This window comes from Grus americana, chromosome 20 (genome assembly GCF_028858705.1).
Source record: "Grus americana isolate bGruAme1 chromosome 20, bGruAme1.mat, whole genome shotgun sequence".
NCBI lineage: Eukaryota > Metazoa > Chordata > Aves > Gruiformes > Gruidae > Grus > Grus americana.
This window is the reverse complement of record NC_072871.1, coordinates 3,626,810-3,645,823: the sequence shown is the minus strand read 5'-3', so window position 1 is coordinate 3,645,823 and position 19,014 is coordinate 3,626,810. Positions and strand designations below refer to the sequence as shown.

At 46.1% G+C, this 19,014-nt stretch overlaps 1 protein-coding gene across 2 annotated transcripts in view; it reads right to left on the bottom strand.

Annotated features, from left to right (window-relative positions):
* Positions 1-19,014, bottom strand: part of PAPPA (pappalysin 1) — a 180,187-nt gene that overhangs the window by 36,902 nt on the left and 124,271 nt on the right. For both annotated transcript variants that reach the window (XM_054848963.1, XM_054848962.1), the window contains exons 12-14: positions 18,775-18,910; positions 14,928-15,141; positions 5,663-5,831 (exon numbers count right to left, since the gene is read on the bottom strand). In XM_054848963.1, the coding sequence (XP_054704938.1) occupies positions 5,663-5,831; positions 14,928-15,141; positions 18,775-18,910 (519 nt within the window). The remainder of the gene's footprint in view (positions 1-5,662; positions 5,832-14,927; positions 15,142-18,774; positions 18,911-19,014) is intronic.

Genomic DNA, 19,014 nt, shown 5'->3' with positions numbered 1-19,014 from the left:
GGAGAGAGGGAAAAAAAAAGGGGCGGGGGGAGGTAAAGGAGCCACCCATCCAAAGCTAAGACGAAGAATTTACTGGTTGACCGAAGGACAAACAGATGTTGGCAAAGAGAACAGAATAAACAACATATCCACTTTCTAAGTAAAAAGGGAAAAATATTAAAAACTAGAAGTGAAAAATCTGAAAGTAGGATTCTTCCCTCCATACCCGAATCAAAAGAGGGACAGAAGAAAAAGAAATGTGAGAAACCCAAACACAAGAAGGGGAAGATACCAGAGAGGAATCTGACCAAGCCGTACAGCAGGACTCCTCTGCCTCCGGGGAATATTTTATTCAGGACTGGTACGCTCACAGGAGATTTGCACCGACGACCATTGATCTGGGTTTATAAAAGAAAAGGGAATTTTTCTAGCACACATCAAAGGGACCTGGATTCCCTTTTTGCAAAAACACCCTAATGGTTTCAACAGAAGTTCAGACCTGTCTCCCTTTGATATATGGTTGCATTCAGAATGGAAAAAGCAGTCCCAGAGCTGAGAAACTGGACACTTCCCAAGTGGGCACAAAACCCCTTTTCTAGACCGTGGAGTTTATTTAAACAGGGAGCACTGCTGATGGAAAAAAATGTCTTTTCTACAAATTTAGAGTAGCACATTCTGGGATTCTCGGAGCGCTCAGGTGAAGTGACACTCTGTGTTCTCATTCCCAACCATTTTGCTCCCCAGTGGCTATTAATTCTGCCTTTGGTGCTTATCAGACTATCTGCACCATTAAAAGGTATATACATTCTGTAGAAAGTTGATGACTTGAAGATGCCTATGCTTCCAGGAAGTTGCGCTGTGACGGCCACAGGAGAAGCGATGATAGAGCATACCTCCATGCCTATGTAACACATACACACAGCAGCATCACCACCACCTTCGCGCTCCAGCCTGGGCTGCTCCAGCATTCAGCAAAGCCTCCGTTTCCCTTTACAGATGCTATCATCAAATAACACTCCAGCACCGTGGTGGCTGGGCACCTCGACAGCAGGAGGTTAAAACATAAACCCAAGCTATTGATGTCAGGGGCTATCCAAACGTTATGGAAAAGACATGGGGCTTACGCTGTATCTTGCTGGATGCTGGATCCATGCTGAGCACAGGGAAAATCTATCAGTGATAGGAGATTCAACTCCAAGAATTCAATTATTAGCGTCGGTGTGATCTAGTTTAGGAATAAATGACTGTTACTACGAGCTGATACTGGCTGCTGAGACACAGTATGGTGCACAAGGGAGTTTCTCTAACGACAGGGTTGCACATCAGATGTACCTCTACAGAACACCAAATAAACAGTGCAAATTCAGAATCCAGAAGATAACACAAAAATTTAAACAGAGGTAATATCTGTGCATGACAGTCACACCTCACAGAAAATGGGCGACAACGTTTTGCTCAAGCTAACACTTGTGAGAGTATTTCAGCTGCCACTGTGGTCTGAAAGGTGCAGGACACTACAGCCTGCTGGAAATGCAATGTGCCTGGGGTCACCCCTCCCTGGAAGGGATCCCTCATTAGACCTGTACTCCCACTGCGCTTTATTTCTGCCCCTGTTCTAGACCTTGATGTGAAAAAAACCAATTAGTCTCTCCATGTTTTCACCTCTGGGTTTTTCCCCATGGTACGTTTCCAACAAAACCACTAACCAAATCTGGAAGAGTCACCTTCTTCCAGACCCGTATGGCTTTTCCTCTTCCTGGCATACTGGCAAGGCCATTCCCACGCAGAGAAGCTGTGCCCATGTGAGTAGGACCCTGGCTTCTCAGCTTTTTCCAGTAATTTGTTCCACACTTTGTATGATGGAAGCTGAGGTTTTCAAGGTCAGACATAATAATGGCATATTTTAGAGTATGTCTGTCATGTCATCGATTCAAGCAATAGGAGCACACGCATTTCTGCAGCAGAACATAACAGAGAACATTCCCCGCAATGGAGACAAAGACTAGTGACTTTGATTGAAAGCACAGAGGACAACCCTAACATGGAAATTATCACAGACGGCACCCACCAGCTTTCAGCTTCTCCCTCTTGCAATGTCCCACCCGAAGGTGGGATCACTGCAGGGCAGGACCCCAGGCTGCTGAGCAGGAGCCCGGCTCTCCCCACCACCACGCTGCACCTCGGGGTATTTCCAATCGACAGCCTGAGCAGTGCCGCCTTAGGATCCGACACTGGGTCTTTGTGGCAGCATCTGCATCTCCCAGCCGAAGCCTGAGCAGGCACGTGCCTGTTTCGCCTGTCTGATCCGACAAGGTCACCCAGCTCACAGCAGTCCATACGAAGCACTTGGCTTTCTCATCTGGTTTATTAGCTGTCACTTTGGGCACTTTGTGCTGCTTTGACTGGCATCACAGCAACCGCTTCCCTTCATGTCCTGCCTTCCAAAAGAGGCTTACGCAAGGAGGGAGGGCGGGCGGGGAGGAGAAAAGAGGCAAAAAAAAAAAAAAAAAAAAGGGCCTCCAAAGATACAGTGTGCAGTACAGTGAAGAGGATGCAAACTTAAACAAATCTGGTGCCAAAAAGATTTGTTTCTTGGGACTTTTAACAGCCTGGGAGAATTCATGTCTCCTTCCTGCTGCCCAAGATCCCAGCCGGCTCCTTCTTCAAGCGATGCTTCACGTGTGAAGTTTCCTCTCCTTAAAAATGAACAGCTGTGCCCTCCCCTCTAAGTATTCTTCCACTTCTGCCCACTACTGTGCCTCTAATTGAACCCACATGAGCCGCGCTTTCTTTTCCTGGCATGATTGATGATGCCTTTGCACAACATTAGGGAGCTGCTGGGTTTTAAATAACACCTCTTGACCAGAGCAGCAGTGGTGGTAGCTTCAAGGAGAGATGACAACATGTAAGTGAATGAGCGGGGGCTTTCAGCGAAGGACAAGGGGGAGTAAAGCTGTGAAAGACAAAGGGAGGAAAGGGGGAGATGAGAAGAAAGAGCGATGGGGTTGTCAGGGGGGTGGGAAGAAATTGGGGGGAAATGAAAACATCCCGAGATCATCTTTGTTGTGAGAAAGATACATGAAAGATTTCGCTCCATCGCTATGCAAACCCTTTTTTGTTGTTGTTGCCGAAGTCCCTAAATGAGGATGAGAGAGAGCCCAAGGGTCTGTAAACAGCTCAGCTTTTTTTTATTTGCAAACAGCGAACAGTTTCTACTGTACATAGTGCTGACGGTTTTTAGGATTTGGTGATTTTATGGAGTTTTAACAGAATTTGGGAATGGGAGCTTCTCAGAGAGCAGAGATGAATGAATTTTTTTGCCCTAAGACTGATTAAAATGGTGGCTTCAGAAGACACAGAGGCCAAAAAGTGCAGAAACTGTTAAGAAGATTTTCAAAGACCCTTTAGATGTAAAAGATTGATTTGAAATGTGACTTGTGCCCCTACATCTCTGAGGTGCTTTTGAAAATTTTGCTTTTAATTCTCTGTTCACCCTTTCTTTCTGCCTTTCAGTGAAATACGGAAGACAAATGTGGTTCAGATGCTAAACCGGTGTGTTTTCACCGGTCTGTCCATCATCTTCATCAGCACGCAGTGGTCATGGGCCACTGATATTCAGTCTGCTCTTTGAGACATGGCACCTCACCTCAGACTCCTTCCTACCTAAGAGTGTGAAACATCAGCATGTGCAAAGCTATTTTCCTTCCTCCTCTTCCTCATGCAACCCTCCCACTGTCAGTTATATGAGAAAAAAAATAGCTCTAGACCCTCAAATCAGTCAAACGAACAAAACATCCAACGATAAACGACAACAGTGAAACAACCACCAGCTTTGTGCAAGGTTCCTCAATCACGGCAGAAAGTCCCTCTGACCACAGATAACAGCCCACACACCCTATCTCATCTCCAACGGCTTGTGATCCGAAGAGGAGCTGAAGCTGGGAAGCAATTGTGGGAGGAGCACAATGCAATTCAATTCAATACAACACAAGGAATCCAAACCACGGATTCCGGATTTTCTTGGATAATTCATTTCTTGCCTACATGTTCCACAAGTTCTGGCTTGAAGCACCTGACACGAAGAAATAAAACAAGACGATAGTGAAAGAAACTGTCCGTTCCTTTTCAACAGATCTCCAAAGCACATGAATAAACTTTTAAAGCACGTGTTTAATGTGCTTAGCTGAACATGGATATCTTTAAGATGCTCCACTCCTTCCCTGATTTGAACAATGAATGCACGGCACTGAGCAAAACAAAGCCATCGGCCTCAGGGTTTTTATCCGTGGAAAAAAGACGACAAAGTGCAATAGTAGACCAGGGTGAGAGGAAGCATGTTGTAATAAGCAGTGAATCACATTAACTAGGGGTGCTAAAATCCTCCGCTCCTGTCATATGAGTCTGATCAAGGCTCTGAAACCAAACTTCTCAGAGCAAAACCATATACAGTTGGTTGAGCCTCCCCAAAAGGTACTTCCTGCATTTAAATAACACGGAGCTGGTGAAACATGTTTAGGCTGTTTTATTTGGTTTGGGATTCCTGTGTGCTCAATGTACAGATCCCTTCCAACTATTTCCTGGTTCAGCCATTCAGGCTCGTTTGAGAACTTGTTTTCTGTTCTGTAAAAATGCTCAGCTGGAGCTGGGGTTCTGGTGCTGATGCCAATTAGGATGGAAGAGGCCCAGCTCATGGGGTCCTCTATTTGTTTTGTAATTGAGTTGAAAGGGCTGACTCATTCCCCTCCCCTCCGTCTCTCCCCTCCGCGAGCTGATGAAGAACACAGTATTTCACAAATACAGACAGGCTGCTGAGCACGCCTGCCCGCCCCAGCCCTCCCCGGCCCCAGATGTGTGCGCTGCCCCGACAACACGCGAGAAGGTGCCGATGGGGGAAGCTGGATCCGGCAGAATTAGAGGCGAGAGCACAAACCGAGGTGCCTGCCCTGCACCCGCGTACCCCATGCGCCCTGCTCCCAACGGCACGCCGAGGCTGGGCCGTGCCGCACCTTGTCCACCTCTCCCAGCACCAAGGACCTGCGTTTTTTTAATGTTTAAAGAAATTGATAGTTTTCCTCAATAGCCCACTCACTGCATCAAGACGTGCTGCTTCTGTAGGACCGGATTAAGATGGGGAGCACTCCCTGACCCACCGGGGTAGGTTTTCGGTGCTTTGTTTGGAAGCAAAAAGGTTTGGGTGCTTTTTCTGCCCCCTTGATACCATGTATTTCTGCAGTGTCAGGGTGTGGCTGGGAGCAGATGGACTGAAACATTGCAAAGGAGTTAAGACATTGTTAACCTCAACCCGAGGAATAAAATAAAAATTAGGTATTTTGCCCAGAAACTGGTTGTGCAAAAACCCCAAACACCTCACCCCCAAAAAAACAACGCAAGAAACACTGTTTAGCTGAGTAGAGCCAGTGAGATCAGAGAAGGCCTGAACACATATTTAAACCTTTTGGGTTGAAAATTTCTAAATTTGGGAAGCATCTGAGCTTTGCTCACTGTCAGTACCTCTTCCTACAGAGTCAGATGGCTCCTGTTCTGATGGGAAGTATTTGGATAAAGCCTTGTCCCAAGGCTGAGCTGAGATTTTGGGGTTTAGGCTGGGTTATTTCTCAATTTCTCCACATCTGGTTGCTCATCCCTGTCTTGTGGGTCATCGTACCAAAACAGCAAAACAAACCTGGCTCTTGCTGAGATCGTCGTCTCGCTGGACTTGCAAAATGTAGCCCGTCTTGCAGCTCACGTTGCACTGGGCACCATTGTACCACCCGCCGCCGGAGCAGTTCAGCAGCGCGTTCTCGATCTCCAGCTTTTGGCAGTCGGTGGCTTCGCAGGAGTAGTGGACGCAGCTAGGTGGGAAACAAGAAGTGGTATTTTTATTCAATTCATTTAATTCATTCCACAAGAGCAAGCGCGTCTGACTGACAAACTCATCGCTTGTCAGGCAGCAGGTACACAGACTGAACCTGGCTCGGCAAAGGGCTCCTCACCAATGCGCACACCTTCTACTCGTGTCTTCTGAAGGACAGGGACAGTGGCAACAGTGATGACAATGAAAGCACATTACAGTTCTTGTGGCAAAAGGGAAGAGCCTGCCAATTCTGCAGAATTACTTTCTGTTCTGCAATATTCAACTGCACTGTTGCCTTCCTATTCCTGTACCAACATCCATCCATCCGTCCATCCATCCCTTCCACAAGAGCACTCTCCCTCCAAGAGCAGTCCTTATGCCCCATCCAAATTTTAAATCTCAGCTCAATTCAGGAGTGCCCGATACTGCTAGTGATAAGTGTGCATGTGTGTACGTGTGAGGAAGGGATTTTGTGATAGACACTCTTATCTTTGGGAAACTCGATTGAGATCAACACATTCATTTTATTCCACTTCATGAGGAACACCAAACATCAGCTGTGTAGCTGCGCTGATAAGCTCTTATCAAGCTCAGCAGCATGCTGTCATTTCAGATCTCTCCAGTTGTTATCCTGCCATCCATAAAATGTTTCCCCGGATGGAAACTCTCTGCTCTCCCTACAGTGAATTATTGTAACATTTAGCACAACTTGTAAAAAGAGGTTTTTGTTTTATTTTGGTGTACACAGAAATGTCTGGTTGACACAAAATCTCTCACCATCTCTGATGACCTGAATCAAACATTATAGCACATGTTCAAATGTCCATATGGGACAGTGCCTCAGCTAAAGGGCAATGAAAAAGGGCTGAGTCTTAAAGCACGTGCAAAGACATTTTGCTGGATTAGCGACAAAATTTCTGGGGTTAAGGATTCCTACAAGGTGATACACCTCTGCTGAAAATTAAACTGAATTTAAATTAAATACAGTTGAATTAATTCTGAGGAAGGAAAACCTTGACTTCTTTCAATGATCTACGTGGGTAGGGAAGAACCTGAAACACCGAAAGTTATAGAAAGAAGGAAAACAATGCATCAATACACATATTTTGAAATGGATTACAAGTAAGCTATTCCCATCTCCTAGAAAAAGGAGTTAACAGCCACCAAAACACCGTCCACCTTAGTAAGCACAGGACTTAGCATGTACGTGGTGTTTTGCTGGGTTCAAAGCATTGTGCAGACATTATCTAATTAATTTTCATGACACTCCTGTGAGACACCTGGGCTGGTATTGTTATCCCCATGTTACTGATAGAGAAGCACATCTGCACATGTCTCTACTGAGCTCTAGATCAGATTAAACGACAGTATTATGTACCTCCGCAACTCATTTCTCTGTCCCAGACTAGTGCTATATGGGAAGTGCCCGCTGCTTGTAATTTAAGGTTGCTTGTTCAGTGGCAGCCCTTCCCTGGAGTGCGATGAGCCATAAACAATTTCTACGTTCAGAAAGACCTTATTTCCCCATTGTGCACAAAGTATTGCCGCTGGCAGGACTGAGGAAGGAGAATTCCACCTCTGTGTTGGCCAGCTCGATACCCTTGTATGCAGCAAACAGCGCCTTGTCTGTCAGCATGACAACCGTGATGTTCATTACTTCTGCAGAACGGATGATCTTCTGCCAGAGCTGACCTACACAGAGCGATCCTGCCTTCCGTAGGATCCCCTGCCGCCACACCAAGGGTTTCACGCGTGTTTTCCGGCCACTGCAACTCACGGCCTGACATACAAATTTAACCTGCCATTGATTTCAGTTTGCACCGATCAATATGACTGTGGATGAGATGGTGGAAGAACAAGCAGACAGTATATCCTAGTGCCCAGCTGGTCTTCTCTTGCAGAGAAGTGAGGTGAGGAGAACAGCCGTGTGCAATTGTAAAATCCTCACATGAATCACCCAGGAGTGTGAACCACAGACCCCCTCTGTTTCGGCAGCCTCACATACTGCAGCTCCCGGAGTGGAGCAGTACCTTACTATTGACCTCACGGCACTGCTAGTTAAGTAAGTCACTAATTAACATTAGCGAGAATATCTGAACACAGATGTCGAGTGAGAGCGTAACGATGAACGACATCTTGTCGAATCCTCCCTACGTGCCCCAGTTACACCTACCCATGACGGCTAACCATCACTTTGCTCCCCTCCGATTTCAGACGGTGAGGCTGCAATACGAGTTCCTCCCGTGCCAGGGCTCCAGTGACGAGGAAGTTGACTCATTGAGGAAAAAAGCGAGCACCATTGCCAAGCCATTCTCAGAAGTACACATTGCGAACCTTGACTGCCCATTGCAAAACTCCCACAGAATCTGAAAACTTTTTTTTGCACTAAAGTTGGAAAAATAAAATAATAGCAGACCTATTTCATTTAATATCTTACGCGAATCAATGTGCTACACATCAATGCAGCACTGAATTCAGCCTTGAATGGCTTCAGAGGGAAGGATGAGCTTAAGAAAACCTTTGCAATTTGCACAAAGGGAAATCTGAAGGAATGTCACCGCAGTAAGTGGCATCGCTTTTCAATTCCATCAATGTAAAGGAGCAAAAGAATCTGGTTTCTTGAGTTCATATCAGGACACCAGATGCGCGAGCCTGGGCTTAAAAGTCCTGCAGAACTGAAACACCACAGACAAAGGCATTAAGAAACACTTATTGTGATGTTCTTCTTTCTGTTTACAAGTCCCCTTGTGGTCTTCTTAAATGGCCAGGGAACATTTTTAGCCACCCCCTCCAGGCTCCAGATTATGCCTTGGTTAGCAGATCATCTGGGCAGCTCGCTCTGTCTGTAACTCTATATGAATGACTTCAGTGACAAACAATACAACCATTCACTTTTTGCAAAAAAACAACCACTGCCACCAAATGTTTCCAATTTAAATATTTCTGGTTCTCTAGCTACTGGTTCCAATTTGGTATCAGCTACTGTCAGCCGTAAATCCCAATGAATTTTGAAGTCACGATCCTGAATTGAGTTCTGCAAATGCAGAATTAAGGAGGAGAAATTAGTATCTCCAAGTAGGAAGTTTAGACAAAGAATCCATCGCATCCATATTGCAGAATTGTGGGTTACAGAAGCTCTTGCATGGGTATTGCCATTTAACAGTGGTTAATCATCACATGCTCCAGAAACTATGCATTCCATGGAAAAGAAACAATATGGAGTATCTGAGAATGAAATCACTGGTACTTTAACTCATGTTGATTCCTGGCATAGGACAGCTTATCCCATTTCCACGCAATCAAAACTGGGTGACTTCATCAAAACTGCCTATTTCAAACCATCCCTGGTCTCTCCTAACTCCCCAACTGCACCTGGGAATTGCTTGTCAGAGTACGAGCTGGTCTGGACAAAAGCTATGCAAGGGACCCAAGGACCACTCTAATGATTTACTGATAAATATATAACGAGCAAGGGGCAGTGCCTGACTGCTTATTTTACTAGGTCCACCTCAGGATTCACCTGTTCCTGTTCTTGCCCTGGCAGCGCATGATTTCCTAAAGCCACATTTTCACACCAAAGTGAGTGCGAGGAGCAGTGGATTTCTTGCACACGTTCCACTGCTTGCAGCGTGTTAAAAATACAGATCGAGGCAGATCGTGTCAACCATGTAAAAAGCCCTGAACTGAGTTAGCTTCATATGTAGGCTGAAGTTCCGAGCCAGTTCTTACTTTATTCAAATCCATTCTGCCCATCCCTAATCTAAATGAGCTCAGTCATTAGCCTCTGAATCTTCATTTCTCTGTGCCAATATTGGCCCCAATTCAGCAAGGCACTTAAATATGTGCTTAACTTCAAAAGCACGGTTAAGTCCCACTGATAGATCTGACTATAGGGGGATGTAAGCAAATAGCTGAGGGCTTTGCTAAATCGGGGTCTTAGTGACACAATCCTAGAAACATTTGTATTTTAACATGTTTATAGAGAATTATAACAATTAAGTGGAACTCTTCCTTCCTCACATAAAAACAATCCAGGACTTCCTCTTTCGAAAAGCTTAGAGCAGCCAAACTTTCTTTTCCTAACCCTTGGGTCAAGCGTTTTTCCAAGAACTCATCTTAACATAGCGCCCTAATTATTTGTTTCCTTCATGATAGCTCTGACACCCATATATGCACAGGTGAGCATAAAAGCTCCTGGTATCCGCTTGTTATGAGAAGAGCCACACCGTTATCTACTGTACATAGGAAAGACTTCCTTTTCCACAGGCCAGGCCTGCCTGGGCTGCAGTTCTGAAGCATACTTCGGTTTTGCTCTACACCATCATACAGACAACTCACACACGTGCAGCCTTCTGAGGGTTTTGCTAACAGATTTCTCCTTACAATGGGTTGGTCTTCTCCTCTGCAGAGATTCCTCTAAAGGCAAGAGCAGATTCTCTCTCTCTAATCCAAATATATATGCAGCACTTTGAAAAGCAAAGGCTGCTAGCCACATGCCTTGTTGTAGAAATAAAAAAAAGTATGAACTGGAAAGGTGGCAATGAATTTATCTTCTCCAGTCTTTGGCTAAAACACATTGGTCTCCTTGTACTAACATAAAATCTCAAAGAACATCTGCCCAAATCCTTGGGGCTGGATGGGGACTGGTGAACCTGTGCTGACGTGTCACTGGAAGAAGGCCCAAGCCCTTTCCTTTTAAGTGTTTGCCTTCAAACCTGGTCCATGACAGTGACCAAAAGAGGAGCATCACCTATCGCCTTCAGCGATCTCACCGCAGGACTGTTGGGCCTGACTCTGATGGCGATCACAGCAAAACCCTAATTCAAACTGATAGGGTCAGGAATGAGGATAAACCCAGCGATTTACATAAAACACTTGATCCAACCCCAGGTAAGGAGAGGTACGGGCCAGCACATCCCCACCACGGTCCCCACCGCTGGGAGGGCAACATTCTTCCTGAGGACTGGCTCTGCCTTCAGCCTGCCTGCACCCCGTTGTGTGAGAAACTGCTGCCCGGGGGGGTCCATCTTGAACCGATAAAGCTCTCCGAGCCCCTTCGCCCTGCCAGCCTGGACGCGGGACGGTGTGCCTGGGCGTTAGCAGCCCTGCAGGTCTCCCCGCCAGAGTCTGTCCAGGCGAACGAAGAAAACACATCGCCTTCCATTTTAATAAAAGCCAAATGATGCCGTTTGCCAATTACCAAAATGGGGCAAAGGTTAAAAACCCATTGAATTATAACACATGTCACGGACCAAAGCTTCTATGATTAACAGTTCTGTGAGAAATTCATTAATTTCACCAGAAGCAAGCTGACAGAGATTGCGCTTAATGACAGAACACAGGGCAGGGGAAAGGCGGCCGAATTGAGAAAGAGAAAGCTGCATTAAATCACAAAAAATGAGACGAGGAAACCTTTGGGTTTTTTCTCCCTTATAAAAAGGTAAAAAAAATAACCGGAGTTATAAAGGGCGGTTGCATTTGTTCCGCTGCTGAAGATTTATCTTCATCATTTCTTGTTGGGGAAGCTGACAGCAGGACAGAACAAGACAAAGAGAAGAGCTGGAGTGGGCTACGTCTCCCTGGGGCTTTTTTGGGGCAGCAAAGGGTGAAGCTGGGAGGACGGTCCTCCACGGGGGCCAGGGCGAGGGCAGGCCGAGGACATGTTGGCCAGGAGTGGGTCTTGGTCTACAGTGCTGGTCCCCCCCAGCTGTCAATCTCCCCTGCAGAAGCAATTTTGCAGCCAGAACAGTGAGTTCATGCAAAGATTTAACCAAACAAAGAAAAGAAGCATTTTTTTTCTACGCTAACTAGAAAGCACAAGGAGCAGCACAACGTGGGCTGTGCACGCCGGGAGCCACAGGCAGGCAGAGCCCACTCCAGGGGAGGGGAGACTTATCTCTGTTACGAACACGGAGTTAATGGAGGATTAGAAAGCTGGAAACTCCTGAAATCCACAATTCTGACAGCTGAATTGGGGTGTCCACCTAGGTTTTCACATCTCCCGTCTGAAGTTTGCAGGAGAGGAGCAAATGGCACCACGCAGGATGGAGGAGGGGATGGGTCTCGTGAACGTGGCAGGGAAATGCCACCGAGGAAAAGCAGCACTTCACACGGCCTGCCTTGCCGGGGATGGAGACCCCCAGCTGATGGCTCTTACACGGTGAAAAGGACAAAAACCTGATTTCTGAGGAAGCCCTGTCAAAGGCAGCCCCAATGCACCAGGCTTTCTTGCTGCTCGAGTGACTGCGAGGTGGGAAATTATACCCCTGTTTCTGCACACCCAATTTCACCGTCCACTCCACAAGGCTAAATAGGAAATAATAAAAGTATAATAATTTGAGCTATAAAGCACAAGGGAAGAACTAGCTGGGCCATTATATCTGGTCTAAGGATGCAATGTGAAAATAAAGCGTGTTGTTTTTACAGCACATCTCCAGCAGTGAGGTAAACTTTTGCTGAAAACAAAAAAAGAGCTGCAGCAGAAAAACCAACAACCGGAAAAATACAACTGGAAAGTACAGACTATTTTTTTTCAAATCCTCTATAAATGTCTTCAGAAGGATGGAATGGATTTTCAAAAGAGCTAACGATGACTGAGAGCAACTACCTATAAAGTTCAATGGGACTTTTGCATTTAAGCTCCTTTTTCTTTTCTAAAATATTAACTGTAATACATATTTTAAAAAAGAAGAGTGAGTGCATGTTTTATTTTCAGTTATTAAGTTGTCACTAACCCATGGGAGTGATCCATTCACCCTCAAAATAAAAGCTGTGCTAACTTTTAAGAGCTGATATATTTCTTTTCCCTCACATATTTAAAATCTGCACCCTTGCCTAGAAGTGTCTGTATCTGGCTATAAATCCTCTCCAACCAAAATAATTCTCCTTGAAGAGAGAGAAATAATATCTCTTGTAGAGAGAAGCCAAAAAAGCAGGCAAAAATATCCATGTTGACCTAAGGAAAATGAAAGCGGTAAAATTGATGCTTACACATAGGAAGGAAAGTTCCTTTAAAAATTAAATGAATATTTTAAAAATCATCTGAGGCAAATGCAACCAGTGGGGAAAGAGGAGAAGGGAAGGGTCGGCACTGTGGGACTGGCACTCACAGGGAGTCTGATGGGGAGACCGTGAACACAGAAGGCAGAAGACCCACATCCAGCTTCTGAACTGGTTAAGAACAGATTTTAAAAATCCCTCTTTCTACGTTCTTCCTGGATTGGGTAAAATAACAAAAGAAAAAGATGGCAGGTGACGGCAAATGTGTCACCTATTTCCTGGCCGCGCAACTTAATGCACAACTTTCTCTACATCTTGGATACCTGAACTGCTTAGAGTTTCTTGTACAGAAGAAGAAAGTCACCCAAAACGATCCCACCGCAAGGCAAATTGGAGATTTTCCACTACAGCACCGTCATCAATGGAAAAAAATCCCACTGATTTCAACTGGCTTTGGATCAGGGCTGTATTTCAGAGAGTTTCCAGTTTCTTGACTGACATGGGAAACTTTATGATCAATCCAGCGTTGTAACCTGCAAGACCTAAAACGTTACTTTGAACGAGCGAGGCTCTGACGGAAGTTTTTGAGAGCACGGGGCTGAGATGGTTCAGTGCATCACGGAAACAAAACAACGCAAAAAAAATTCAAGAAGGGAAAAAAAAAAAAGAGGCAAACAGCGGGTGATTCTTCTTCAAGAGATTTCTAAAGGTTAGTTTGCAGGGCTGCAGAGGCTCACTGAAGCTTTGCCTAAGGGGAAAGCATTTTTTATTAAGGAAATAACTTTCTAAACACAGAGCACTTCTAATTTCATAAGTGAACAAATGGTTCAATTCCTACTGAAAACTTGAGAGGGAGGAATGCGGCCCTGCGTCTCAGCCCTCTCGAGCTCCCTGTCGCTTCTCACCATCTCCTTCCAGTGGGTCTTTCTCGCTCTTTTTCTGTCCCGCTCCTACACTGGGATTTGGCCAAACTTCCACAACTAGATTTCACATCTGAAACTTGATCCTGCTGTCTTTGGGCCTCTGAATTTATACAACCTATTGCACAGAATGATCAGACTCCTTGAATCTAGGTCAGAACGCACTGACTGGATTGATTTAGCTATAGATATACTCTTTTTTTATTTTATTTTCCCTTCCCTCTCCCCCTTTCTCACCCTCCCCCCTTCGCTGGAATAAAAGCAGGTCCTAAAACCAAGCCAGAACATTATCAAAAAACCTGAGAGCCTGCTTAGGAGGCTGAGCAGAGGTTTGCTGGGGTATGCAACTTGTTTTACTATTGCTGCCGCTATGGTATGACGACTGCTCACAACTTTGAATTCACAAAGGGAAAAAAAAAAATTATTCTTTCAGGGGTTTTGCTAAATTCTCCCCTCTTCTTTTCACTGCCTCGCTGAAAGGATCCATGAAGCTGCCGCACCAGAGGCCACGAAAGGTCACAATCTCTGTGGGATGCTGTAAAGCAGAGACTGAGAGGGGTTGGTGGTGATCTATTGATGTGTCTGTAATAACAACAAGAATAAAACGGTAGCCATAAACCTTTCATCCTGGGGGGTCCCACAGAGCTTTTCAGAACGTGGGCCGGATCCGGAGAGGTACTGAGGGCCCTTACCCAGCCATAAAAGCACCATGGATGCTGGTGGCCAAGCACCCGCCGCATGGGGCCGAGCACCTTGCAGGATCCGGCCCCTCCGGGGCACAAGCATCACTTTGTCTCCGCACGACCGTTTCCGTGGGAGGTCCCTGTAGCACTTTAGCAGCACAAAACAGTTTAGATCAAGGCTGGCAGCGTGAGTGGCGAAAACGATGCCGTACTGGGGAATGTATGGAGAGTTAACTGGCCCCAATTCCAAGCTTGGGATAAAGGAGGGAGGAGAAAGGAAGAGGAAATAATTCACTAACAGTATACCATGCGGGTTAAATGTCCCATCCATCCTGATCAATGAGAACACTGCCGGTTTTTTACCAGCGACACAAAAGGGTCAGCAGGGTTCAGCTCCTGTGCCCCTCCTGCCTCCTCTTAACCCCCGGCGCAGGCGGGCGGCGCGGGGGGCGGTGGGTGGCGAGGCAGAAGGAAGCAAGCTGACAGGCTCACCTCTGCTCCGCCGGGCTGTAGGTCTGTCCTCGCTGGCAGCTGCTGATGGTGATGGGGTCGAAGTTGTGGAAGGAACGCAGGGCCACCCCGGAGATGGCCACAAACTGGGAGCTGAAGCTAATGAGGACAGCCTGGGTGTGATAAAAAGGGTGACTGAGGTCATGGATGACGGGGATAATCAGGGGATTGTTCCTGCAGCTCAGGACGTGGACACCTGCCAGAGGAGAGACAAGATCAGAGGAAGGGTCAGACTTAACACAATCGCTTCCCGAAGCCGTGGGCACTTCAGAAGCATTTCACCCATAGGAACGACCCTATAGAGCTGAAAAGTTATGGTAAGCTGCCTGGAGGGGCTTCCCAAATCGCTCTGGAGAGCTTAGCTGAGAAGTATATCCCTCCAGACAGCTGAAGAAAGGCTGCCATTCTCTCCGCAAGCGCAGCAGGCTCTCAGAGCAGTTTCTTTAGACCACAGCTACGTTTCTATTGTGCTCTGTTAAATCAGGAGCAACCATCACGGAGGAAGCGGAGTCGCACTATTGTAAAACCGGTTTGAGAGGACAGTTGGAGCCTTTATACCGCGCATCAAACGGTGCCGGCAGGCTGGGTGGCTTTGTGCACCACGGGCAGTGCACCAGTGGCTTGTTTGTAGCTATGCATGTCATTAGCACTCAGCGTAAAACTTTTTTGTATGAGTTCTACACTAAATGTGCCCAGTTTTGATTTTTTTTGATGGTTTTCAGCCTTAGGGTATCTTGTGCTCTGTTAAAAAAGGCAAAGATGGTTCTGGAGAGAGAAACGAGGGTGATGGACCCACTGAGGATTTTACAGGTGATCTCATCTGAGAAGAAAATAATTGTGTCTCGGGAAAATAAAAGTGTCTCAAGAGATGGACGTGCACAGAAGCACTAGAGAGGTGACAAGGAAACTTAATCTCTTTTCTTCAGCAGAGGAGGCACTCGGTGATAGTCGGGAAGAAATTCCCACCTTCAGGTAGAGGCAACCTGAATTCAAATGGGCCAAGTCCATCTCAGGGGTAACTCAAAGGACAGACAGCTGTCAGCTGGCCTCAAAATTCATTAATTGAGATTCACGGCCTGACAGCTGACTGCAAAGCCCTGCCTCCGCGGCTCCGTGGCATCGCTCCGAGGATCAGCTTGGCTCCAGCTCCATTCGCTTCACTGGAGCTCCCCCAGCAACGGCTTTGGCCCAGGCCCTTTGGCTACCCTGATACACTTACGAATTTGAAAATAAAATAAATTCTATTTGCATGTTTAACTGGCTCAGGGATTTCTATTATTATTATTATTATTTTCCAGGTCAGGTTTCTTGACTCAAAAGGGAAGGAATAAAAAAGTTTTCATTTTTCTCCTTAGAAAGTGATTTCCTGTGAATTAAGACAGACTTCTGACCACTCTCTTTAAACACCTATCTCCCACCCTCTACTTTAAAAGAAATCTTCCTGTAATAAAAAATATAAAATAAAAAAGCAAACGTCTTCTTGTTTTGGTCTTTACCTGACCCTGAAATAACCTCCCTGTCTACTTGCCTACCACAGGTCTTTTGATATCAGCTCCTTGTGGAACGGTGCACGTTTCTCACTTACAAACAGGTGCAGTTAATACTCAAAATTCCAGGTTCCCAAATTCCTTGGAAGTTTCTGCCTTCTCTGATGGAAAGCCAAGAAAGACCTTATCATATGAGGCTGTTTATTCACTTCCATTTCATTCCTCACACTCAGGTGGTGTGCACAACAAAACAGACCCTCAGAGCTGTTCTCCATTTGCTGGTGCTTTCTGACTCCAACAAGCTAAACGGGGGCTGAACAGGTCGGGTTCATTTAACTAACCCACCTTCATTAGCAGAAAACCACTCAAGATAGTAGACATGCCCATGGCAGGGCAGATAGAGCTGTCTCCATGCTTGCCCCTGTTTCTGTAGTTCTGTATCCACCTATTCAAGCCTCAACAGTTCTTGCAAAGTACCCAGCAGCTGAGCCCCGCGTCTCCAATAGCTCCGAACTAACAGCGCTGAGGTGTTTGGCACGCCAACCTTTCCATCTTCTGCTGGGACTCAGAAGGAGCTTCTCATTATCTTCTGAGAGTCCACGTGATGAAAGCTTGTTCTGATGAAGTTGGGAAACTGCACTTCTGGATAGACTGCATTTTGCTCGTGGGAGTGTCTTTATCACGCAGAGGACTGATCAAGCTTTAAATTATGGTTACTTCCTTTTGGAGGTACTTTTAGTTTGCCACTAATTTCTGCTTATGGCTGGCTGACTGACCATCTGCAGTCAATCCTGCGCCCAGTGCATGCCAAAGTTTGCATCTCAGCTGCAGTTTCTAGCTTGCCACTGTGATAATTCAAACACATCAAATACAGTCTCCAGGAAAAGGACTTAATGCCGCACCCAGAAGTCAGACAAAACAGGGATTGGGAGCTCTGCCGGAGTGAGAACTGCTGGGTAGCTTACCTACACCTCTCCTCTGCTCCAGGCCAGCCTCTTCTGAAAAGGTCAGAGGGGCTTTTCCATGATGAAGGCAGCATTTCGGCTGTGAAGATCTCCAGTTGTCAGTCTGAGCCATGCCAAATTCATGTTGCAACTTCATCGAGGATTTCAAAACCTAACCCTCAGTTTCCTCTTTGCTCCTCTTTCTTGTTCTCTTTCTCTCACAATCTGTCTGTCTGTCTGTCTCTATAAAATGTCGCATGAAGTATTTGTTGGCATGCTTGTGTCTCCATCATTTATTTCTCAAAGGGAAAGAGCTATGTGCCACTGTTTTGCGAAAGGAGGATAAGACTAATCCAGGGGCTCTGGCAAACTGGGAGCTATCCTGACTCAACCTGCAGAACTTGCTACGAATTTCGGTTTGTTCTCGGACAGCAGACACCACGCATATGTTCCTTCTTTTCCTCCACACGCCACCAAATAATATATTACCCTGGACAGTCATCCAACACCTGTCACTTGTGCGTGTCCCTTCTTCTCATCACTAGTAGGAAGTTCATTTGAGTTTCAGCTTGTCAAAATTGCAAGGTTATGGTAAAAGAGAAAGCTGGGGGAAGGGGATTATGTTTCCTTAAAAACTGCTCTCAGAATAACACGGCCAGCTTTCCTCCTTGTGGAAAAAAGGGCAGGGGAGAGCTGGAAAGGGACTATGCAAGTCCTACCCTGACATGGACTTGGGAGCTAGGGTGAGCTCCTTGGTCCTGGAGCTTAAATGCAGCCAGAATCAATTCACCAGACACAACTTGCCCAGGTTCAGGGACCTGTGCTCAGGGTACAGACAAAAATGGTCTATCCTGGCACTTCAGCACAGCTAGCAGGTCCACAGCCTCTGTCAGGGACATCTGCTTGAGGCCGTGCAAGCAGCCTGCAAGGGCCCTGGTGTTAGACCTTATCAGACCTGAAATACTTTGCATGAGAAGTTTTGGCCATTAAACAGCTGTGGAAACCTCCCTGCAAGCGGGTGTAGAGAACCGACCAACGACACCCTGCGAAGCCGAAGCGTTTGCTTCGCTCCCTGCTACCAGCAGTTCATCTGTATCACTGTCAATGTCTCTCCAGGGAGGTGCCGTGCAAGAAGCATTGGAATAGTGCTTATTTTCATGACTAAAGAGGATCTAATCACTTCTGAACATACAGTGAACAGGTATAGAGAAATGTCTGTATAAAATGATGCAGCATTTTCAACAAACTCTAGTGAAACTCAGGTTTTGTAGCATTAAGCAAGCACTTTTTTTGTCTGATCCTGGAAAAACTGAGCAGGAGTATTGGTCAGTTTGTGAATGGGGGTACCAACAGATTAAGCAAGCAATAAAGAGGGAGTTTAACAAAATACAGTCTTACCAAGATCATGGCTTTGCTCTTTGGTGTCAAACAGCTGTACACCGATGGTCTCCTGCTTCTGATCCAGGTAATAGGTCCCATCAGTGACCAAGTGAACTAGGACTGCCGCAGCTACCATAGGCTGGGAAAAATAAGCCTGCGAAAACAAAAGCCCCACAAAGGCTGACGTGGAGAACTGTGGTGGGCTTTAAAAAAACCAAACGTCAGTCCAGGACTTTTAAAATAACAGTTCCCATCCCA